Below are 26,251 nucleotides of genomic sequence, written 5' to 3' on the forward strand. Positions count from 1 at the left end.
TTAAAAGTATTGCACACCAAATTTCAGAGCTTTAACCCTTAAATTAACGGAACCGGAGCCGTTTTTAAATGTAACCCCTATACAGTCCCAGCTATATGCTTTGCTGAGAGGCCCCCAGACTAAAAAAGGTGTCCAACACAGTGCCTGCCGTTTTTTAAACGTTCCCCAAGATTATAATGCCAATTATAAGCTACAATCTGCATAATATGCCCCAATAAAGCAATCGTTTTAGCCCATAAAAATGTCTACCACTTTTTAAGCCCTTTTTTAAGCCCTTTATTCTTTTATATTTGACTAAGAAAATGGCTTACCGGTCCCCATGAGGGGAAATGACAGCCTTCCAGCATTACATGGTCTTGTTAGAAATATGGCTAGTCATACCTTAAGCAGAAAGGTCTGCTAACTGTTTCCCCCAACTGAAGTTACTTCATCTCAACAGTCCTGTGTGGAAACAGCAATCGATTTTAGTTACAGTCTGCTAAAATCATCTTCCTCTTACAAACAGAAATCTTCATCCTTTTCTGTTTCAGAGTAAATAGTACATACCAGCACTATTTTAAAATAACAAACACTTGATAGAAGAATAAAACTACATTTAAACACCAAAAAACTCTTAACCATCTCCGTGGAGATGTTGCCTGTGCAACGGCAAAGAGAATGACTGGGGTGGGCGGAGCCTAGGAGGGATCATGTGACCAGCTTTGCTGGGACTCTTTGCCATTTCCTGTTGGGGAAGAGAATATCCCACAAGTAAGGATGACGCCGTGGACCGGACACACCAATGTTGGAGAAATGTATTTCTCTTGTGGTGTATCCAGTCCACGGATCATCCATTACTTGTGGGATATTCTCCTTCCCAACAGGAAGCTGCAAGAGGATCACCCACAGCAGAGCTGTCTATATAGCTCCTCCTCTAAATGCCACCTCCCAGTCATTCGACCAAAGACAAGCAAGAGAAAGGAGAAACCATAGGGTGCAGTGGTGACTGTAGTTTAAAAATAAAACACACGGGGGAGGAGCCAACTACCGAGGGAGACAGACGCTCTTCAGTGCAGCTCCTGGCTTTAACTAATTTTAAACTATCTATTTGCCTTTAAAATAATAATTTCTTATCCCACAAAGGGTTTCTCTGCTCCCTCTGTCACCGCAGACCCAAGTGGTGTGTCAATGGATGCCTCTGACTACGAGCACCTCTTTAAAGATTTGAGCAAGATGAAGGCCCTCAAAGCTTGGGAACTAGCCGTGACGCATCTCCTGCATGAACATTTTGCGAAGATGGAAGCGACTCTAGTGGAGTGCTATTCTGGGACAGGCTCGTTTGCACATATCACCCCTAACTTGGTGGCCGATCATAATACCCTGGACCAAGATGACCATGCAGAGTCGCCTACCCCTAGGCCCCTGTGTTCCCCGCCTGCACTTCCCCAATATGGCGACCTTACTACTGGTTGCTGCAGTGATCGAGCTGACTATGAGGCGGGCACAATTATGGAGATTGAGTCGGTAGATTGCCCTGATCTGCCTGCAAAGCTACACATCGACACAGATCGCACCTCAATCCCGAACTCACTCACAGTTGCGGGACACACAGTGATTGCAACCGGCGGCCATGTGGAGAGAATACCCCTTGCGCTTAACACTGCAGGTGAGGAACTTAGCATGACTGTACTCACCAAGTTAACTGCAGGCCATTCTTGGCGCTCAAACGGCAAGCGGCTGCCGCCAGCAAGCTATACATGGGGGTCTCTCTCTGACAGTACTGAGGCCATGCACATGAGAGTACTGAGCCCTGTGCATACTGGGAAGCTACCCCTTCACAGGTGGGGTTCGATTGATCAGACAGGCATTGGTTAGCTTGATCATTGCTTCAGAATCCACACCAGGCATTTTTGGGGCTCCAGAAACAATTAGAAGACCCGCACTGCACGGGAACCCAGCCCTAGCTCTATGACAGATCACCTTATACCTACGTGGACTTAATGCATTATGAAGATACTGACTATCTTGTTTTTCACCAGTTTGTTTTCTGGTTAAGTTTGACACAGTCTGCAGAACTTTTCTGTAAATCTAGTCTCTTCACTTGAATAAGTTCTAAGTGGACCTCACTTTTGATATCTATTAAATTTAGAGCTATTTCATCTTTGATATTCACGCTGTAGAGAAGAACAGCGCTGCAGAGAAGAATATTACAGTCTCACAAGTCCGGTGTTGGTTAGAGCATGCTCTTCTAACTAAGCTCCTGCAGAGAGACATTTTTACACCTTGCCAGTTTCTTGTTTAGTTATGCTTGTTTGCCAATACCCATATATCTGTAGTTCATTTGCAGCTTGGTTGCCTTAAACCAGGAAGCACGGTGGTTTATTTTATATTTTTTAGAAATGTACAATCCTTTGATAATTATACACCCATTTATATAATTGTTTTGCCTGCTGTTTAGACATAGGGCCCATGTTTGAACGGCAGGGTATAACACTTCAAAGTTTGTGAATAATTCATACTCCCTACTTTCACTGTAATGTCTAACTAATAGCTACACTTCTCATAGTGGAGTTGTTTTTATTTCTCTCTTACCAGGAAGGCATTTTAGCCTGATAGTAAAGGATTTAGTTGCTATTGACATATACATATAGCTTTGTCAAATCAGGGATTTCTTATTCACTGAGTTGATCACCTTTACATATTAACATTGGCTTATCTTAGGCTGTAGCTTGTAACTGTATGATGCAGAATTATTATTTGGAGATCTATTCTTTATAAAGCTTTCACTCAGCATATATTGTAGGCCTGGCAACATAGTATTAAATGATAGATATATTTCCATAGATCCAATACCTGTTTAGTAGTGTTGACTTCCGGAAAACATTTGATGTGAGTTGTAATTTTGATATACATCCAGTAGTCTATAGGTTTCTATGAATGTATACATGTCTATGCTGCCCTGCAATACTGAAGCCAGTCTACTCAGTATACTAAGCACCTGTTATCTATTATATATACTCGCCTACCCTCCTTTTTATTCGCAACAAATCTCTAAGCCCTTAAGTCACTTATTTCATTTAGCTTACTATCATTATCACCTCCTCCCCCCCCCCCTCCTTCCCCCCCACCACCATAAAGAACCTCCTTTTACAGGAGAACTAACTACGCGGCTTCTCTTTTCTATGCCGCATCTTTATCATAGTTTTTTCCCAATAGCACCATATGTCTTTACTTCACAACAACCCTATTGTTCCGCGCCCTAAATATCTTCTTTAAATCAGTTGACAATGTTATTCTGATTAGACATATGTCCAAGAGAGACTATTCTTATCACCCCACTCCCTCTAGACATCATTATAGGCGACAAGAGCCCAAAAGTGGCTCCTTATATTAAGAGAGGGAAATACTAAAAAGTAGAAAATGAGGTTTCAGTTTTGCCAGTTACATAGGAATATAGCGATATCATGTTGGGTTCTCTCATGAATATTCTTTACCTATATGTGCTTATTGTACAGTCTTGAACTCCTAAATATTGTCATGGTTTAAAAGAATGTTTCTGAATGCTTATGTAACATGTTTGCTTGATGTTGTTTTGTCAATAATCTCAATAAAAAACTTATTTTAAAAAAAATAAAAAAATAAATAAAACACACCTGCCTTAAAATGACAGGGCGGGCCGTGGACTGGATACACCACAAGATAAATAAATTTATCAGGTAAGCATAAATTTTGTTTTCTCTTGTAAGGTGTATCCAGTCCACGGATCATCCATTAGTTGTGGGATACCAATACCAAAGCTATAGGACACGGATGAAGGGAGGGACAAGGCAGGTGCTTAAACAGAAGGCACCACTGCCTGCAAAACCTTTCTCCCAAAAATAGCCTCCGAAGAAGCAAAAGTATCAAATTTATATTATTTTGAAAAAGTATGAAGGGAAGACCAGTGGCGTAGCGTGGGTTGTCAGTGCCCAGGGCAAGGCAAGTATTGCGCCCCCCAACCCCATTTTAAATATGCTTCTTCTTACATTTGGGACAAACCAAGCAAAGACCCAAGCCTGGTAGATCACATAAAGCAAGGGACAATGTCTCCTCTCTCACAAAATGCTCCCTTAACCATCTTTACTGGATAACTAACAGTTATTGCTGATGATACCCATATCCCCAAAATATGTCCCTTGTCATAAGCAGCTGCTAATCAGTAGCGCCTTACAAACAAAGCCATGAAAATAATATATTGGCAATACAAGAGGCAGTGGGTGAAGCCTGCAAGCATTATGTGCTATCCCTCTGTGATCAAACCCTGTCTGCAGCTCTCCAGAGCTGGGCAAATATATACAATATTACATTTTAAGATTTATTCTCGTTTTTACACATGGGGGGGAAAGTCCCCCTTAACCCCCATCTGGTGGTGACATGTCCTGATCTGTAAAACTTCATGGTACAAATACTGCAGACCACAGGGTGCACCCACCCCCACATAGCAGCAACCCATATTGTATATGTGGTGCAATAGGTTTTTGGTAAGTCGTTAAAAAGAGGAAAAGGGGACACACAGGTTGGCAGCTGTTACATAAGGTTGTCCCTGCTGGGCAGACTGTCTTTTGGGTGCTAATGACATATAAAAGTGGGGTATATATTCTACCTTAATTAAGATAACAATTGTAAGTAATCAATATAAAAGGGGCATGGGACAGACAACCCAGCATTACATACATATATGGGGGGAGGGTGTATGGTATTTAGGGGGGTGCTGTTAAATTTATTTACTAACACAAATTATAGTTATTATTTTTTTTTACTTTAAATGCAGTAAGGGTGGGTTTAATGTAAATAAAAAATGCAATGAGCACCCAAACCCTAAAAATCGGTAAAAGTCCACACCTCAGGAGTCCAGCAAGAAATAGATTCAATATGGTGAATTCATAGGACTTCTTTGATAGGAGACAAACACAGTGAAATGCCTGGTGAGCAGCACAATCCTGGTGCCAGACAGCACACAAATCCCTAAATCTACTTCTGCCCTAGGAAGATCATGGAGGGGAAAAATCAAATACAGGAAACAAGGTCTCATTTTTGTCAACTGTCACAAATATACTTTTTTTGTGCAAGGACAAGATGGCGTAAGTTGTAATCAGAATCCGTTCAAACATGAAAGTATGGTCTCTGATCACCCACCATCCCACTAACTAGGTAACTGGGGTTAACAGAAAGGCAGAGCCCAGCCATGCTGCCACCAGTGCCACGGGTTTGAAAGAGATTTATTGCACTTTATAAGGATTCCTCCCCCCACCTCTGCTTAGAGATCCTTAAAAAGTGCCCCAGGCAATGCATGGCATTCTGGCTCTGGGTCCTTTGTTGGAAGGGAACTTACTTGTTGGGTAATAATAGAACCGTAATTAAGCTGCATTTTGCGTGTTGCTAGTATCAGGCAAAAACAGGGCTATAAGTAAGTCTGGTCCTGACACCTTACCTTAGTCGCGGCATCACCACATTCCTGACGGGTCGCAGAACAGAGCTGGGGGCCTGTCAGAATTTTTAGCCTCCCTTCTTCCCTTTGCTAAGTTGAGGCTGGAAGCGCCCCTCAGAATTATGCGCCCGGGGCAACCGCCCCTGTTGCCCCCCCCCCACGCTACGCCACTGGGGAAGACCAAGTCGCCGCCTTACAAATCTGTTCAAAAGAAGCCTCATTCTTAAAAGCCCATGTGGAAGCTACCGCTCTAGTAGAATGAACTGTAATCCTTTCAGGAGGCTGCTGGCCAGCAGACTCATAAGCTAAGCGTATTATATTCCTTAGCCAAAAAGAAAGAGAAGTTGCCGAAGCCTTTTGGACTCTCCTCTGTCCAGAGTAGACAACAAACAATGCAGATGTTTGACAAAAATCTTTAGTAGCTTGTAAATAAAACTTTAAAGCACGAACCACGTCAAGATTGTGTAAAAGACTTCCTTCTTTGAAGAAGGATTAGGACACAGTGACGGTACAACAATCTCCTGATTGATATTTTTATTATATACCACCTTAGGTAGAAAAACAGGTTTGGTACGTAACACTACCTTATCGGAATGAAAAATGAGATAAGGAGAATCACATTGTAAAGCAGATAACTCCGAAACTCTTCGAGCCGAGGAGATAGCTACTAAAAACAAAACTTTCCAAGATAAGAGCTTAATATCTATGGAATGCAAAGGTTCAAACGGAACCCCTTGAAGAACCTTAAGATCTAAATTTAAACTCCAAGGCGGAGCAACAGGTTTAAACACAGGTTTAATTCTGACTAAAGCCTGACAAAACGCCTGCACGTCTGGAACCTCAGCCAGACGTTTGTGCAAAAGAATAGACAGAGCAGAAATCTGTCCCTTTAAGGAACTTGCTGACAAACCCTTCTCCAATCCATCTTGGAGAAAAGATAATATCCTAGGAATCCTGAACTTACTCCATGAGTAACCCTTGGATTCAAACCAATGAAGATATTTATACCATATCTTATGATAGATTTTCCTGGTGACAGGCTTTAGCTCCTGTATTAAGGTATCAATGACCGACTCGGAGAAACCACGCTTTGATAAAATCAAGCGTTCAATCTCCAAGCAGTCAGCCGCAGAGAAATTAGATTTGGATGGTTGAAAGGACCCTGAAGTAGAAGGTCCTGCCTCAGAGGCAGAGTCCATGGTGGAAAGGATGACATGTCCACCAGATTTGCATACCAAGTCCTGCGTGGCCACGCAGGTGCTATCAAAATCACTGATGCTCTCTCCTGCTTGACCTTGGCAATCAGACGAGGGAGCAAAGGAAACGGTGGAAACACATAAGCCAGATTGAAGGACCAAGGCGCTGCTAGAGCATCTATCAGCGCTGCCTTGGGATCCCTGGACCTGGATCCGTAACAAGGAAGCTTGGCGTTCTGGCGAGATGCCATGAGATCCAGTTCTGGTTTGCCCCAACGTTGAATCAACTGTGCAAACACCTCCGGATGGAGTTCCCACTCCCCCGGATGAAAAGTCTGTCGACTTAGAAAATCCGTCTCCCAGTTCTCTACTCCTGGGATATGGATAGCTGATAGGTGGCAAGAGTGAATCTCTGCCCAACGAATTATCTTTGAAACCTCCAACATCGCTAGGGAACTCCTTGTTCCCCCTTGATGTAAGCTACAGTCATTATGTTGTCCGACTGAAATCTGATGAACCTCACTGCCGCTAGCCGAGGCCAAGCCTGAAGAGCATTGAATATCGCTCTTAGTTCCAGAATGTTTATCGGAAGGAGAGCCTCCTCCTGAGTCCATGACCCCTGAGCCTTCAGGGAGTTCCAGACTGCCCCCCAGCCCAGAAGGCTGGCATCTGTTGTTACTATTGTCCAATCTGGCCTGCGGAAGGTCATACCTTTGGACAGATGGACTCGAGATAGCCACCAGAGAAGAGAATCCCTGGTCTCTTGATCCAGATTTAGTAGAGGGCACAAATCTGTGTAATCCCCATTCCACTGACTGAGCATGCAGAGTTGCAGCGGTCTGAGATGTAGGCGGGCAAACGGCACTATGTCCATTGCCGCTACCATTAAGCCGATTACTTCCATACACTGAGCCACCGAAGGGCGAGAAGTAGAATAAAGAACACGGCAGGAATTTAGAAGTTTTGACAACCTGTCCTCTGTCAGGTAAATCCTCATTTCTACAGAATCTATCAGAGTTCCCAGGAAGGAAACTCTTGTGAGAGGGAATAGAGAACTCTTCTTTTTGTTCACTTTCCACCCATGAGACCTCAGGAATGCCAGAACAATGTCCGTATGGGACTTGGCAATTTGGAAATTCAACGCCTGTATCAGAATGTCGTCTAAGTAAGGGGCTACAGCTATGCCCCGCGGCCTTAGGACCGCCAGAAGTGACCCCAGAACCTTTGTAAAGATTCTTGGTGCCGTAGCTAACCCAAAGGGAAGAGCCACAAACTGGTAATGCATGTCTAGGAAGGCGAACCTAAAAAACCGATGATGATCTTTGTGTATCGGAATGTGAAGATAAGCATCCTTTAAGTCCACGGTAGTCATGTATTGACCCTCCTGGATCATAGGTAGGATGGTTCGAATAGTCTCCATCTTGAAAGATGGGACCCTGAGAAATTTGTTTAGGATCTGGAGATCTAAGATTGGTCTGAAGGTTCCCTCTTTCTTGGGAACCACAAATAGATTTGAATATAATCCTCGCCCCTGTTCCTCCTTTGGAACTGGGTGGATTACTCCCATAACTAGGAGGTCTTGAGCACAATGTAAGAGTGCCTCTCTCTTTATCTGGTCTGCAGATAATTGTGAAAGGTGAAATCTTCCTTTTGGGGAAGAAGCTTTGAAGTCCAGAAGATATCCCTGGGACACAATTTCCAACGCCCAGGGATCCTGGACGTCTCTTGCCCAAGCCTGGGCGGAGAGAAAGTCTGCCCCCTACTAGATCCGTTACCGGATTGGGGGCCAATCTTTCATGCTGTCTTAGAGGCAGCAGCAGGCTTCTTGGCCTGTTTACCTTTGTTCCAAGCCTGGTTAGGTCTCCAGACCGGCTTGGACTGGGCAAAATTCCCCTCTTGCTTTGTATTAGAGGAAGATGATGCCGCGCTCGTCTTAAAGTTTCAAAAGGCACGAAAATTAGTTTGTTTGGTCCTTAATTTGTTAGACCTATCCTGAGGAAGGGCATGACCTTTTCCTCCAGTAATATCAGAAATGATCTCTTGACTCTTCTTCAACTTTCTGCCTGAGGCTAAAATAGTACAACTCCGGTACCATTTGAAAAACTTTTGATTGAAGATAAACTAAATAAAAACACCACATCTCTCTAGCTACTTCCTTTCTTGACGAGAGCTGAAAGAGAATGACTGGTAGTGGCAGTTAGAGGAGGAGCTATATAGACAGCTCTGCTGTGGGTGATCCTCTTGCAGCTTCCTGTTGGGAAGGAGAATATCCCACAAGTAATGGATGATCCGTGGACTGGATACACCTTACAAGAGAAAACTGGCGCCAAGAATGACGCCCACACATTTTGGCGCCAAAAATGACGCCCATATTTTTGGCGCCAAAAAAAACGTCCGCAATACACATACGTAAAAAATGACGAAATTTTTTGCGCCAAAAAAGTCTCGTGCCAAGAATGACGCAATAAATAGAAGCATTTTCTGCACCCGCGAGCCTAACAGCCCGCAATTTTTAAAAAAAAGTCAATTGAAAATTGAAGGTAAGAAAAATTAAATTTATATGCATTTTCCCAAAATGAAAATGACAGTCTGAATGAAGGAATACTGAATACCCTGAATCATGGCAAATATAAGTTTAAACACATATATTTAGAACTTTACATATAAAGTGCCCACCATAGCTTTGAGTGTCATAAATAGAAATAAGACTTACTTACCCTAAGACACTCATCTACATATAGTAGATAGCCAAACCAGTACTGAAACGAGAAATCAATAGAGGTAATGGTATATAAGAGTATATCGTCGATCTGAAAAGGGAGGTAGGAGAAGAAATCTCTACGACCGATAACAGAGAACCTATGAAATAGATTCCCTAGAGGAAGACCATTGTATTCAAATAGGCAATACTCTCTTCACATCCCTCTGACATTCACTGCACTCTGAGAGGAAAACGGGGCTTTAGTCTGCTGCAAATCGCATATCAACGTAGAATCTAGCACAAACTTACTTCACCACCTCCATGGGAGGCAAAGTTTGTAAAACTGAATTGTGGGTGTGGTTAGGGGTGTATTTATAGGCATTTTAAGGTTTGGGAAACTTTGCCCCTCCTGGTAGGAATGTATATCCCATACGTCACTAGCTCATGGACTCTTGCTAATTACATGAAAGAAATGGACCTTGAGATAGAAGGTCTGGCCTTAACGGAAGTGGCCAAGGTTGGCAACTGGACATCCAAACAAGATCCGCATACCAAAACCTGTGTGGCCATGCTGGAGCCACCAGCAGTACAAATGAATGTTCCATTATGATTTTGGAAATCACTCTTGGAAGAAGAACTAGAGGTGGAAAGACATAAGCAGGTTGATAATTCCAAGGAAGTGACAACGCATCCACTGCTTCTGCCTGAGGATCCCTGGACCTGGACAGATACCTGGGAAGATTCCAGTTTAGATGAAAAGCCATCAGATCTATTTCTGGAAGCCCCCACATATGAACAATCTTAAGAAATACATCTGGGTGAAGAGACCATTCTCCCGGATGTAAAGTCTGGTGACTGAGATAATCCGCTTCCCAATTGTCTATACCTGGGATATGGACTGCAGAGATTAGACAGGAGCTGGATTACGCCCATGCAAGTATCCAAGATACTTCTTTCATAGCTTGAGGACTGCGAGTCCCACCTTGATAATTGACATACGCCACGGTTGTGACATTGTCTGTCTGAAAACAAATAAACGGTTCTCTCTTCAGAAGAGGCCAAAACTGAAGAGCTCTGAGAATCGCAGAGAGTTCCAAAATATTGATTGGTAATCTTGCCTCTTGAGATTTCCAAACCCCCTGCGCTGTCAGAGATCCCCAGACAGCTCCCCAACCTGAAAGACTTGTATCTGTTGTAATCACAGTCCAGGTTGGATTAAACAAAAGAGGCCCCCTGAACTAAACAATGGTGATCTAACCACCAAGTCAGAGATAGTCGAATATTGGGATTTAAGGATATTAATTGTGATATCTTTGTATAATCCCTGAACCATTGGCTCAGCATACAAAGCTAAAGAGGTCTCATGTGAAAACTAGCAAAGGGGATCGCGTCCGATGCTGCAGTCATGAGACCTAAAACCTCCATGCACATAGCTACTGACGGGAATGACTGAGACCGAAGGTTCCGACAAGCTGAAACTAATTTCAGACATCTTTTGTCTGTTAGAGACAAAGTCATGGATAGAGAATCTATTTGGAATCCTAAAAAAGTTACCCTTGTCTGAGGAATCAAGGAACTTTTTGGTAAATTGATCCTCCAACCATGTCTTTGAAGAAACAACACTAGATGATTCGTGTGAGATTCTGCAGAATGTAAAGACTGAGCAAGTACCAAGATATAGTCCAAATAAGGAAACACCGCAATACCCCGCTCTCTGATTACAGAGAGTGGGGCACAGAGAACCTTTGAAAAGATCCTTGGAGCTGTTGCTAGGCCAAAAGGAAGAGCAACAAATTGGTAATGCTTGTCTAGAAAAGTGAATCTCAGGAACTGATAGTGATCTGGATGAATCGGAATAACATAATTTATGTAAGAACTTACCTGATAAATTCATTTCTTTCATATTACCAAGAGTCCATGAGCTAGTGACGTATGGGATATACATTCCTACCAGGAGGGGCAAAGTTTCCCAAACCTCAAAATGCCTATAAATACACCCCTCACCACACCCACAAATCAGTTTAACGTATAGCCAAGAAGTGGGGTGATAAGAAAATAAGTGCAAAAGCATAAAAAATAAGGAATTGGAATAATTGTGCTTTATACAAAAAAATCAAAACCACCACAAAAAAAAGGGTGGGCCTCATGGACTGCTAATATGAAAGAAATTAATTTATCAGGTAAGTTCTTACATAAATTATGTTTTCTTTCATGTAATTAGCAAGAGTCCATGAGCTAGTGACGTATGGGATAATGACTACCCAAGATGTGGATCTTCCACGCAAGAGTCACTAGAGAGGGAGGGATAAAATAAAGACAGCCAATTCCGCTAAAAAAAAATCCACACCCAAAATAAAGTTTAAATCTTATAATGAAAAAAAAACAAACTGAAATTATAAGCAGAAGAATCAAACTGAAACAGCTGCCTGAAGTACTTTTCTACCAAAAACTGCTTCAGAAGAAGAAAACACATAAAAAATGGTAGAATTTAGTAAAAGTATGCAAAGACGACCAACTTGCTGCTTTGCAAATCTGATCAACCGAAGCTTCATTCCTAAATGCCCAGGAAGTAGAAACTGACCTAGTAGAATGAGCTGTAATCCTTTGAGGCGGAGTTTTAACCGACTCGACATAAGCATGATGAATTAAAGATTTCAACCAAGATGCCAAAGAAATGGCAGAGGCCTTCTGACCTTTCCTAGAACCGGAAAAGATAACAAATAGACTAGAAGTCTTTCGGAAAATCTTAGTAGCTTCAACATAATATTTCAAAGCTCTAACTACATCCAAAGAATACAATGATCTCTCCTTAGAATTCTTAGGATTAGGACATAATGAAGGAACCACAATTTCTCTATTAATGTTGTTAGAATTCACAACCTTAGGTAGAAATTGAAAAGAAGTTCGCAACACCGCCTTATCCTGATGAAAAATCAGAAAAGGAGACTCACAAGAAAGAGCAGATAATTCAGAAACTCTTCTAGCAGAAGAGATGGCTAAAAGAAACAAAACTTTCCAAGAAAGTAATTTAATGTCTAATGAATGCATAGGTTCAAACGGAGGAGCTTGAAGAGCCCCCAAAACCAAATTCAAACTCCAAGGAGGAGAAATTGACTTAATGACAGGTTTTATACGAACCAAAGCTTGTACAAAACAATGAATATCAGGAAGATTAGCAATCTTTCTATGAAAAAGAACAGAAAGAGCAGAGATTTGTCCTTTCAAGGAACTTGCAGACAAACCTTTATCCAAACCATCCTGAAGAAACTGTAAAATTCTCGGAATTCTAAAAGAATGCCAGGAAAAGTGATGAGAAAGACACCAAGAAATATAAGTCTTCCAGACTCTATAATATATCTCCCTAGATACAGATTTACGAGCCTGTAACATAGTATTAATCACAGAGTCAGAGAAACCTCTTTGACTAAGAATCAAGCGTTCAATCTCCATACCTTTAAATTTAAGGATTTGAGATCCTGATGGAAAAAAGGACCTTGCGACAGAAGGTCTGGTCTTAACGGAAGAGTCCACGGTTGGCAAGAGGCCATCCGGACAAGATCCGCATACCAAAACCTGTGAGGCCATGCTGGAGCCACCAGCAGAACAAACGAGCATTCCTTCAGAATCTTGGAGATTACTCTTGGAAGAAAAACTAGAGGCGGAAAGATATAGGCAGGATAATACTTCCAAGGAAGTGACAATGCATCCACTGCTTCTGCTTGAGGATCCCTGGATCTGGACAGATACCTGGGAAGTTTCTTGTTTAGATGAGAAGCCATCAGATCTATTTCTGGAAGTCCCCATATTTGAACGATCTGAAGAAATACCTCTGGGTGAAGAGACCATTCGCCCGGATGCAACGTTTGGCGACTGAGATAATCCGCTTCCCAATTGTCTATACCTGGGATATGAACCGCAGAAACTAGACAGGAGCTGGATTCCGCCCATGCCAGTATTCGAGATACTTCTTTCATAGCCAGAGGACTGAGTCCCTCCTTGATGATTCATGTATGCCACAGTTGTGACATTGTCTGTCTGAAAACAAATGAACGATTCTCTCTTTAGAAGAGGCCATGACTGAAGAGCTCTGAAAATTGCACGGAGTTCCAAAATATTGATTGGTAATCTCACCTCCTGAGATTCCCAAACCCCTTGTGCTGTCAGAGACCCCCACACAGCTCCCCAACCTGTCAGACTTGCATCTGTTGAAATTACAGTCCAGGTCGGAAGAACAAAAGAAGCCCCCTGAACTAAACAATGGTGATCTGTCCACCACGTCAGAGTGTCGTACAATCGGTTTTAAAGATATTAATTGAGATATCTTTGTGTAATCCCTGCACCACTTGTTCAGCATACAGAGCTGAAGAGGTCGCATGTGAAAACGAGCAAAGGGGATCGCATACGATGCAGCAGTCATAAGACCTAGAATTTCCATGCATAAGGCTACCGAAGGGAATGATTGTGATTGAAGGTTTCGACAAGCTGAGATCAATTTTAGACGTCTCTTGTCTGTCAGAGACAGAGTCATGGACACTGAATCTATCTGGAAACCTAAAATGGTAACCCTTGTTTGAGGAATCAATGAACTTTTCGGTAAATTGATCCTCCAACCATGATCTTGATGAAACGACACAAGTCGATTCGTATGAGATTCTGCTAAATGTGAAGACTGAGCAAGTACCAAGATATCGTCCAAATAAGGAAATACCACAATACCCTGTTCTCTGATTAGACAGAAGGGCACCGAGAACCTTTGTAAAAATCCTTGGAGCTGTTGCTAGGCCAAACGGCAGAGCCACAAACTGGTAATGCTTGTCTAGGAAAGAGAATCTCAGAAACTGATAGTGATCTGGATGAATCGGAATATGCAGATATGCATCCTGTAAATCTATTGTGGACATATAATGCCCTTGCTGAACAAAAGGCAGAATAGTCCTTATAGTTACCATTTTGAATGTTGGTATCCTTACATAACGATTCAATATTTTTAGATCCAGAACTGGTCTGAAGGAATTCTCCTTCTTTGGTACAATGAAGAGATTTGAATAAAACCCCAGCCCCTGTTCCAGAACTGGAACTGGCATAATTACTCCAGCCAACTCTAGATCTGAAACACATTTCAGAAATGCTTGAGCCTTCGCTGGATTTACTGGGACACGGGAAAGAAAAAATCTCTTTGCAGGAGGCCTTATCTTGAAGCCAATTCTGTACCCTTCTGAAACAATGTTTTGAATCCAAAGATTGTGAATTGAATTGATTTGTTTGAAAAATCGTAATCTGCCCCCTACCAGCTGGGCTAGAATGAGGGCCGCACCTTCATGTGGACTTGGGAGCTGGTTTTGGTTTTCTAAAAGGCTTGGACTTATTCCAGACTGGAGATGGTTTCCAAACTGATACCGCTCCTGAGGGCGAAGGATCAGGCTTTTGTTCCTTATTGTGACGAAAGGAACGAAAACTATTATTAGACCTAAATTTACCTTTAGATTTTTTATCCTGTGGTAAAAAAGTTCCTTTCCCTCCAGTAACAGTTGAGATAATAGAATCCAACTGAGAACCAAATAATTTATTACCCTGGAAAGAAAGGGAAAGCAAAGTTGACTTAGAAGACATATCAGCATTCCAAGTTTTAAGCCATAAAGCTCTTCTAGCTAAAATAGCTAGAGACATATACCTGACATCAACTCTAATGATATCAAAGATGGCATCACAAATAAAGTTATTAGCATGTTGAAGAAGATTAACAATGCTATGAGAGTTATGATCTGTTACTTGTTGCGCTAAAGCTTCTAACCAAAAAGTTGAAGCTGCAGCAACATCCGCTAAAGATATAGCAGGTCTAAGAAGATTACCTGAACATAAGTAAGCTTTTCTTAGAAAGGATTCAATCTTCCTATCTAAAGGATCCTTAAAGGAAGTACTATCTGCCGTAGGAATAGTAGTACGTTTAGCAAGAGTAGAGACAGCCCCATCAACCTTAGGGATTTTGTCCCAAAATTCTAATCTGTCAGATGGCACAGGATATAATTGCTTAAAACGTTTAGAAGGAGTAAATGAATTACCCAAATTATTCCATTCCCTGGAGATTACTTCAGAAATAGCATCAGGGACAGGTAAAACTTCTGGAATAACTACAGGAGATTTAAAAACCTTATTTAAACGTTTAGATTTAGTATCAAGAGGACCAGAATCCTATTTCTAATGCAATTAAGACCTCTTTAAGTAAAGAACGAATAAATTCCATTTTGAATAAATATGAAGATTTATCAGCATCAACCTCTGAGACAGAATCCTCTGAACCAGAGGAACCACTATCAGAATCAGAATGATGATGTTCATTTAAAAATTCATCTGAAAAATGAGAAGTTTTAAAAGACCTTTTACGTTTACTAGAAGGGGGAATAACAGACATAGCCTTCTTAATAGATTTAGAAACAAAATCTCTTATGTTAACAGGAACACTCTGAGTATTAGATGTTGATGGAACCACAACAGGTAATGTAACATTACTAAAGGAAATATCTGCATTAACAAGTTTGTCATGACATTCATTACAAACAACAGCTGGAGGAACAGATACCACAAGTTTACAACAGATACACTTAACTTTGGTAGATCCAGCACCAGGCAGCGTTTTTCCAGAAGTATCTTCTGACTCAGTGTCAATCTGGGACATCTTGCAACATGTAATAGAAAAAAACAACATTTAAAGCAAAATTGATCAAATTCCTTAAATGACAGTTTCAGGAATGGGAAAAAATGCCAGTGAACAAGCTTCTAGCAACCAGAAGCAATAAATAATGAGACTTAAATAATGTGGAAACAAAAGTGACGCCTATATTTTTTAGCGCCAAAAAAGACGCCCACATTATTTGGCGCCTAAATGCTTTTGACGCCAAAAATGACGCCACATCCGGAACGCCGACACTTTTGGCGCAAAAAAACGTCAAAAATGACGCAACTTCCGGCGACACGTATTACGCCGGAAACAGAAAAAACTTTTTGCGCCAAAAAAGTCAGCACCAAGAATGACGCAATAAAATGAAGCATTTTCAGCCCCCGCAAGCCTAACAGCCCACAGGAAAAAAAAGTCAAATTTTAAGGTAAGAAAAAAATTGATTTATTCATATGCATTATCCCAAATATGAAACTGACTGTCTGAATTGACGACCGATAACAGAGAACCTATGAAATAGACCCCGTAGAAGGAGATCATTGCATTCAAATAGGCAATACTCTCCTCACATCCCTCTGACATTCACTGCACGCTGAGAGGAAAACCGGGCTCCAACCTGCTGCGGAGCGCATATCAACGTTGAATCTAGCACAAACTTACTTCACCACCTCCATAGGAGGCAAAGTTTGTAAAACTGATTTGTGGGTGTGGTGAGGGGTGTATTTATAGGCATTTTGAGGTTTGGGAAACTTTGCCCCTCCTGGTAGGAATGTATATCCCATACGTCACTAGCTCATGGACTCTTGCTAATTACATGAAAGAAATGAAGATATGCATCCTGTAAGTCTATTGTGGACATATAATGCCCTTGCTAAACAAAAGGCAGAATAGTCCTTATAGTCACCATTTTGAATGCTGGTATTCTTACATAACTATTCAAAATTTTTAGATCCAGAACTGGTCTGAAAGAATTCTCCTTCTTTGGAACAATGAACAGATTTGAATAAAACCCCAGACCCCGTTCCGGAAAGGGAAGTGGCACAATTACCCCGGATAACTCCAGGTCTGAAACACTTCAGAAGGCCTGAGCCTTTACTGGGTTCACTGGAATGCGTGAGAGAAAGAAACTTCTCACAGACGGTCTTACCTTGAAAACTATTCTGTACCCTTAAGAAACAATGTTCTGGATCCAATGATTTTGCATTGAATTGATCCAAAGATCTTTGAAAAATCTTAGTCTGCCCCCTACCAGCTGCGCTGGAATGAGGGCCGCACCTTCATGCGGACTTGGGGGCTGATTTTGATTTTCTAAAAGGCTTGGATTTATTCCAGACTGGAGAAGGCTTCCAATTGGAAACCGTTCCTTTAGGAGAAAGGTCAGGTTTCTGTTCCTTATTCTGACGAAAGGAACGAAAACGGTTAGCAGCCCTAAATTTACCCTTAGATTTTTATCCTGAGGCAAAAAGTCTCCCTTCCCCCCAGTGACAGTTGAAATAATAGAATCCAACTGAGACCAAATAATTTATTACCTTGGAAAGCCAGAGATAGCAACTTTGACTTAGAAGTCATATCCGCATTCCAAGATTTAAGCCATAAAGCTCTTCTAGCTAAAATAGCTAAATACATATACCTGACATCAATTCTAATGATATCAAAAATGGCATCACAAATGAAATTATTAGCATGTTGAATTAGCTTAACAATGCTAAACACATTAGGATCTGGTACTTGTTGCGCTAAAGTTTCCAACCAAAAAGTTGAAGCCGCAGCAACATCAGCCAAAGAAATAGCAGGCCTAAGAAGATGACCTGAACATAAATAAGCCTTCCTTAGATAAGATTCAAGCTTCCTATCTAAAGGATCTTTAAAAGAAGTACTATTTGCCATAGGAATAGCAGTACACTTTGCAAGAGTAGAGATAGCCCCATCAACTTTGGGGATATTTTCCCAAAACTCCAATCTATCAGTCTGCAAAGGGTACTGTTTTTAAACCTTGAAGGAGTAAATGAAGTACCCAGACTATTTCATTCCCTAGAAATTACATCTGAAATAGCATCAGGAACTGGAAAAACCTCTGGAATAACTACATGAGGTTTAAAAACCGAATTTAAACTTTATTGGTTTTAATATCAAGAGGACTAGTCTCCTCCATATCTAATGCAATCAACACCTCTTAATAAAGAACGAATATACTCCATTTTAAATAAATATGAAGTTTTGTCAGTGTCAATATCTGAGGCAGAATCTTCTGAACCAGATAGATCCTCATCAGAGATAGATAAATCAGAATGCTGTCGGTCATTTAAAAATTCATCGAATTTATGAGAAGTTTTAAAAGACCTTTTACGTTTATTAGAAAGTGGTATAACAGACAGGGTCTTCTGAATACAATTAGAAACAAATTCTCTCACATTAACAGGAATATCCTGAACATTAGATGTTGAAGGAACAACAACAGGTAATGGATTACTACTAATGGAAATATTGTCTGCTTTTGAAAGTTTATCATGACAACTAACACAAACTACAGCCGGAGGAACAGTTACCACAAGTTTACAACAAATGCACTTAGCTTTGGTAGAACCGACATCAGGCAGCAGCATTCCAGAAGTAGATTCTGAGACAGGGTCAGATTGAGACATCTTGCAATATGTAATAGAAAAACAACATATAAAGCAAAATTATCATTTTCCTTATATGACAGTTTCAGGAATGGGAAAAAATGCAAACAGAATAAGCCTCTGGAAACCAGAAGCAAACAGAAATAATGACTTAAATAATGTCAAAAATCTGGCGCCAAGTATGACGCCCACAAATGACAAAATATTTTTTGGCGCCAAAAACGTCTGCAACAAACACGAGCGTCAGATGACGCAACTACGTGAAAACTCTCGGCGCCAACTAAGACGCCGGAAATGACGTAATTACGTCAACAAACGTAATTCTCATGCCAAAAAAGTCTTGCGCCAAAAATGACGCAAAAAATTATAGCATTTTGCGCTCATGCGAGCCTAATAGACCGCAATTTAGAAAAGAAAGTCAATTTGAAAAATTTCAGGTAAGAAATATATTTTATTTTATTTTTTTCATATGCATTTCCAAAAATGAAACTGACAGTCTGTAAGAAGGAAATATACTGATTAACCTGAATCATGGCAAATATAAGTATAAAACATATTTAGAACTTTACATATAAAGTGCCAAACCATAGCTGAGAGTGTCATAAATAAAAGAAAACATACTTACCAAAAGACACTCATCTACATAAAGTAGATAGCCAAACCAGTACTGAAACGAGAATCAGTAGAGGTAATGGTATATAAGAGTATATCGCCGATATTAAAAGGGAGGTAGGAGATGAAACTCTACGACTGATAACAGAGAACCTATGAAATAGATCCCCGTTAAGATGACCATTGCATTCAATAGGTAATACTCCCTTCACATCCCTCTGTCATTCACTTCACTATGAGAGGAACCGGGCTTCAGCATGCTGAGAAGCGCATATCAACGTAGAAATCTAGCACAAAACTTACTTCACCACCTCCATAGGGGGCAAAGTTTGTAAAACTGAATTGTGTGTGTGGTGGGGGGTGTATTTATAGGCATTTTGAGGTTTGGGAAACTTTGCCCCTCCTGGTAGGAATGTATATCCCATACGTCACTAGCTCATGGACTCTTGCCAATTACATGAAAGAAATGCAGTTTTTATTCAGGACAGGGAAATACATTTTCAAAGAACAGTAATAAATTAAAAAAAGAAAAAACAATCTTTTACATGTAGCAAAGACAATTACTTTAATGCCCCTGTAATATGCAGATTGTTCAAACAAAAAGATACTAGAAATACTGAAATCTCTATTTCCTACAAAATAAGAATGCATTATTAACGGAACTATCACACTCCGTTTAGAACATCAGAGCTGCCATAATTTTTTCACATTTTGTTTTAATGTACTGCAGAATGTTAGGCTTTGCCAACACCCATTGTAACCTGACAATCTAAACACCATAAACTGTCAAGCAAGAAATCAGCTTAAACAATACAGTTTATCCTGACAAGGCTGCTCATTTACCTCGACAACAACTTCAAATACATCAGTACGCCACACTGCCTGCCAGCCAGTCGGTTCAAGAACTTTCTCCAAATACTCTGCTGTGAATTCTCGCACTTCAGACGGTTTACAGTCAGCTTTAAGTGAAGAAAATATTAAAATGTAAACAGCGGTTTGTAAAAAATAAACCAAGACAATGAAATAAAAACAAATGCAAATTCAAATAACTCATCATAGATTATCTTTATATACTGTGTATACTGGTTCATGTAACGTAACCATTTACATGGAACGTAAGTAACCATTTACATGGAACATAAGTAATATCACAAAATACTTTGCATATTTTAAACATTTTGTTGATGGAAGTTAAATGGAAAGTTGTTTAAAATTTTATGCTCTATCTGAATCATGAACGTTTAATTTTGAGTTAAGTCTTTCACGATTCAAATAGAGAATACAATTTAAAAAAATAAAGTTATCAAATTTTCTTCGTTTCTCATGTTATTCTTTGTTTAAGAGATATCTAGATAGGCAGTGTGCACATGTCAGGAGAACCACATGACAGGAAATAGTGCTGCCATCTAGTGCTCTTGCTAATGTATAACAGTTACACAATTGCTGCCATATTGTGCTGCAGACACATGCACACTCCAGAACTTACCTTACTGCTTTTAAACAAAGGATAACAAGAACATTTAATAGAAGTACATTAGAAAGCTGTTTTAAATTGTGTTTTATATAAATAAAAAAAACACAATTTATGCTTACCTGATAAATTTATTTCTCTTGTGGTGTATCCAGTCCACGGATTATCCATTACTTGTGGGATATTCTCCTTCCCAACAGGAAGTTGCAAGAGGACACCCACAGCAGAGCTGCTATATAGCTCCTCCCCTAACTGCGATATCCAGTCATTCGACCGAAACAAGCCGAGAAAGGAGAAACCATAGGGTGCAGTGGTGACTGTAGTTTAATCTAAAATTTTGACCTGCCTTAAAATGACAGGGCGGGCCGTGGACTGGATACACCACAAGAGAAATAAATTTATCAGGTAAGCATAAATTGTGTTTTCTCTTGTAAGGTGTATCCAGTCCACGGATCATCCATTACTTGTGGGATACCAATACCAAAGCTAAAGTACACGGATGAAGGGAGGGACAAGGCAGGTAATTAAACGGAAGGTACCACTGCCTGTAAAACCTCTCTCCCAAAAATAGCCTCCGAAGAAGCAAAAGTATCAAATTTGTAGAATTTGGAAAACGTATGAAGCGAAGACCAAGTCGCCGCCTTGCAAATCTGTTAAACAGAAGCCTCATTTTTAAAGGCCCAAGTGGAAGCCACAGCTCTAGTAGAATGAGCTGTAATCCTCTCAGGAGGCTGCTGTCCAGCAGTCTCATAGGCTAAGCGGATTATGCTTCTTAGCCAAAAAGAAAGAGGTTGCCGAAGCCTTTTGACCTCTCCTCTGTCCATAGTAAACAACAAACAAAGCAGATGTTTGACGAAAATCTTTAGTAGCTTGAAGTAAAACTTTAAAGCACGAACCACGTCCAGATTATGTAAGAGACGTTCCTTCTTTGAAGAAGGATTAGGACACAACGATGGAACAACAATCTCTTGATTGATATTCTTAGTAGATACCACCTTAGGCAAAAACCCAGGTTTTGTACGCAGAACTAACTTATCTGCATGGAAGATCAGATAAGGAGAATCACATTGTAAAGCAGATAACTCTGAGACTCTACGAGCTGAGGAAATAGCCATCAAAAAAAGAACTTTCCAAGATAAAAGTTTGATATCTATGGAATGAAGAGGTTCAAACGGAACCCCTTGAAGAACTTTAAGAACCAAATTTAAGCTCCATGGAGGAGCAACAGGTTTAAACACAGGCTTGATTCTAACCAACGCCTGACAAAACGCCTGAACGTCTGGAACATCCGCCAGACGCTTGTGCAAAAGAATAGACAGACAATAGAGATCTGTCCCTTCAAAGAACTAGCTGATAATCCTTTCTCCAAACCCTCTTGGAGAAAAGACAATATCCTGGGAATCCTAACCTTACTCCATGAGTAACTCATGGATTCACACCAATAAAGATATTTACGCCATATCTTATGGTAAATTTTCCTGGTAACAGGCTTTCGTGCCTGTATTAAGGTATCAATCACAGACTCTGAGAAGCCACGCTTTGATAAAATCAAGCGTTCAAACTCCAAGGTCCTTTCAATCATCCAAATCTAATTTCTCTGAGACTGCATGAAGTAGAAGGTCTCGTCTAAAAGGCAGAGTCCAAAGTGGAAAGGATGACATGTCCACTAGGTCTGCATACCAGGTCCTGCGTGGCCACGCAGGCGCTATCAAAATCACTGATGCTCTCTCCTGCTTGATTTTGGCAATCAGTCGAGGGAGCAGAGGAAATGGTGGAAACACGTAAGCCAGGTTGAAAGACCAAGGCGCTGCTAGAGCATCTATCAGCGTCGCTTCCGGGTCCCTGGACCTGGATCCGTAATAAGGAAGCTTGGCGTTCTGGCGAGACGCCATGAGATCCACTTCTGGTTTGCCCCAATGATGAATCAATTAAGCAAACACCTCCGGATGGAGTTCCCACTCCCCCGGATGAAAAGTCTGACGACTTAGAAAATCCGCCTCCCAGTTCTCTACACCTGGGATATGGATCACTGATAGGTAGCACGAGTGTTTCTCTGCCCAGCGAATTAGTTTGGAGACTTCTAACATCGCTAAGAAACTCCTTGTTCCCCCTTGATGGTTGATGTAAGCCACAGTCGTGATGTTGTCCGACTGAAATCTGATGAACCTCAAGGTTGTTAACTGAGGCCAAGCCTGAAGAGCATTGAATATTGCCCTCAATTCCAGAATATTTAGTTTCTCCTCCTGAGTCCACGATCCTTGAGCCTTCAGGGAGTTCCAGACTGCACCCCAACCTAGAAGGCTGGCATCCGTCGATAAAATTGTCCAATCTGGCCTGCGAAAGGTCATACCTTTGGACAGATGGACCCGAGATAGCCACCAGAGAAGAGAATCTCTGGTCTCTTGATCCAGATTTAGTAGAGGGGACAAATCTGTGTAATCCCCATTCCACTGACTGAGCATGCATAGTTGCAGCAGTCTGAGATGTAGGCGCGCAAACGGAACTATGTCCATTGCTGCTACCATTAAGCAGATTACCTCCATGCACTGAGCCACCGAAGGGCGCGGAATAGAATGGAGAAACCCGGCAAGAATTTAGAAGTTTTGATAACCTGGACTCCGTCAGGTACATTTTCATTTCTACAGAATCTATCAGTGTCCCTAGGATGGAGACTCTTGTGAGTGGGGACAGAGAACTCTTTTCCTCGTTCACTTTCCACCCATGCGACCTCAGAAATGCCAGAACTATGTCCATATGGGACTTGGCAATTTGAAAGTTTGACGCCTGTATCAGGATGTCGTCTAGATAAGGGGCCACTGCTATGCCCCGCGGCCTTAGGACCGCCAGAAGCGACCCCAGAACCTTTGTAAAAATTCTTGGGGCTGTAGCTAACCCGAAGAGAAGAGCCACAAACTGGTAATGCCTGTCCAGAAAACAAAACCTTAGGAACCGATGATGATCTTTGTGTATGGGAATGTGAAGGTAAGCATTCTTTAAATCCACCGTAGTCATATATTGACCCTCCTGGATCATAGGTAGGATGGTCCGAATAGTTTCCATTTTGAATGATGGAACTCTGAGGAATTTGTTTAAGATCTTTAGATCCAAGATTGGTCTGAAGGTTCCCTCTTTTTTGGGAACCACAAACAGATTTGAGTAAAATCCCTGTCCCTCTTCCTCCTTTGGAACTGGATGGATCACTCCCATAACTAGGAGGTCTTGCACACAGTGTAAGAATGCCTCTTTCTTTATCTGGTTCACAGATAATCGTGAAAGGTGAAATCTCCCCTGTGGAGGGGAAGCCTTGAAGTCCAGAAGATACCCCTGAGATCTAATCTCCAAAGCCCAGGGATCCTGAACATCTCTTGCCCACGCCTGGGCGAAGAGAGAAAGTCTGCCCCCTACTAGATCCGTTACCAGATAGGGGGCCGTTCCTTCATGCTGTCTTAGAGGCAGCAGCAGGCTTTTTGGCCTGCTTGCCTTTGTTCCAGGACTGGTTAGGTTTCCAAGCCGTCTTGGACTGAGCAAAATGTCAGCAATAATTTCCTTCAAACCAGGCCCGAATAGGGTCTGTCCCTTGAAAGGAATGTTAAGTAGTTTAGACTTTGAAGTCACATCAGCTGACCAAGATTTAAGCCATAGCGCCCTACGCGCCTGGATGGCAAATCCAGAATTCTTAGCCGTTAGTTTAGTCAAATGAACAATGGCATCAGAAACAAAAGAATTAGCTAGCTTAAGTGCTCTAAGCTTGTTAAGTATGTCATCCAATGGAGTCGTCTGTAAAGCCTCTTCCAGAGACTCAAACCAGAACGCGGCAGCAGCAGTGACAGGAGCAATACATGCAAGGGGCTGCAGAATAAAACCTTGTTGAATAAACATTTTCTTAAGGTAACCCTCTAATTTTTTTATCTATAGGATCTGAAAAAGCACAACTGTCCTCGACAGGGATAGTAGTACGCTTTGCTAAAGTAGAAACTGCTCCCTCCACCTTAGGGACCATCTGCCATAAGTCCCGTGTGGTGGCGTCTATGGGTAACATTTTTCTAAAAATAGGAGGGGGGGAAAACGGCACACCGGGTCTATCCCACTCTTTATTAATAATTTCTGTAAACCTTTTAGGTATTGGAAAAACCTCAGTACACACCGGCACGGCAAAGTACTTATCCAGTCTACACAATTTCTCTGGCACTGCAATTGTGTCACAGTCATTCAGAGCAGCTAAAACCTCCCTAAGTAATACACGGAGGTTCTCGAGCTTAAATTTAAAAGTAGAAATATCAGAATCAGGTTTCCCTGAATCAAAGATATTACCCACAGACTGAAGCTCTCCTTCCTCAGCTTCTGCATATTGTGAGGCAGTATCAGACATGGCCCTTAAAGCGTCTGTATGCTCTGTATTACGCCTAACACCAGAGCTATCTCACTTTCCTCTAAATTCAGGTAGTCTGGCTAATACCGCTGACAGTGTATTATCCATGACTGCCGCCATGTCTTGTAAAGTAATCGCTATGGGCGTCCTTGATGTACTTGGCGCCATTTGAGCGCGAGTCCCTTGAGCGGGAGTCAAAGGGTCTGACACGTGGGGAGAGTTAGTCGGCATAACTTCCCCCTCGTCAGAATCCTCTGGTGATAAATTTTTTAAAGACAAAAGCTGATCTTTATTGTTTAAAGTGAAATCAATACATTTAGTACACATTCTCATATGGGGTTCCACCATGGCTTTTAAACATAATGAACAAGGAGTTTCCTCTATGTCAGACATGTTTGTACAGACAAGCAATGAGACCAGCAAGCTTGAAAAACACTTTAAATCAAGTTAACAAGCAAAAAATAAAAACGGTACTGTGCCTTTAAGAGAAACAAATTGTCAGAATTTGAAAAACAATGAAAAGAGGCAGTAAATCAAACGAAATTTTTACAGTGTGTATAATAAGCTAACAGAGCATTGCACCCACTTGCAAATGGATGATTAACCCCTTAGTTCAAAAAACGGATAAAAAAAAATTATATAGACTTTTTTTTAACAGTCACACCAAACTGCCACAGCCTTGCTGTGGGCCTACCTTCCTCAAACTACTTTTGAAGCCTTTAGAGCCCTTCAAAGATGTCCTAAAGCATGCAGGGGACTGCTGAGGGAAGCTGAATGTCTCTGTCTGTAATTTTAACTGCGCAAAAAAAGCGCTAAAATAGGCCCCTCCCACTCATACTACAACAGTGGAAAGCCTCAGGAAACTGTTTCTAGGCAAAAATCAAGCTAGCCATGTGGAAAAAATTAGGCCCCAATAAGTTTTATCACCAAAGCATATATAAAAACGATTAAACATGCCAGCAAACGTTTTATATTGCCATATTATAAGAGTATATATATCTGGTAGTAAGCCTGATACAAGTCACTATTAAATCACTGTTTTTAGGCTTAACTTACATTAATCCGGTATCAGCAGCATTTTCTAGTCCCTAGAAAAACTTAAAACTGCACATACCTCATAGCAGGATAACCTGCATGCCATTCTCCCTCTGAAGTTACCTCA

General features: G+C 41.2%; 1 protein-coding gene across 1 annotated transcript in view; it reads right to left on the reverse strand.

The window, feature by feature from the left end:
* The window catches only part of SHCBP1 (SHC binding and spindle associated 1), a 422,105-nt gene that overhangs the window by 302,867 nt on the left and 92,987 nt on the right, over positions 1–26,251 (reverse strand). Inside the window, exon 3 of the mRNA XM_053719355.1 lies at positions 20,093–20,208. Coding sequence (XP_053575330.1) covers positions 20,093–20,208 — 116 coding nt within the window. The remainder of the gene's footprint in view (positions 1–20,092; positions 20,209–26,251) is intronic.

Source organism: Bombina bombina, chromosome 1 (assembly GCF_027579735.1).
Source record: "Bombina bombina isolate aBomBom1 chromosome 1, aBomBom1.pri, whole genome shotgun sequence".
In the NCBI taxonomy this organism is placed as follows: Eukaryota; Metazoa; Chordata; class Amphibia; order Anura; family Bombinatoridae; genus Bombina; species Bombina bombina.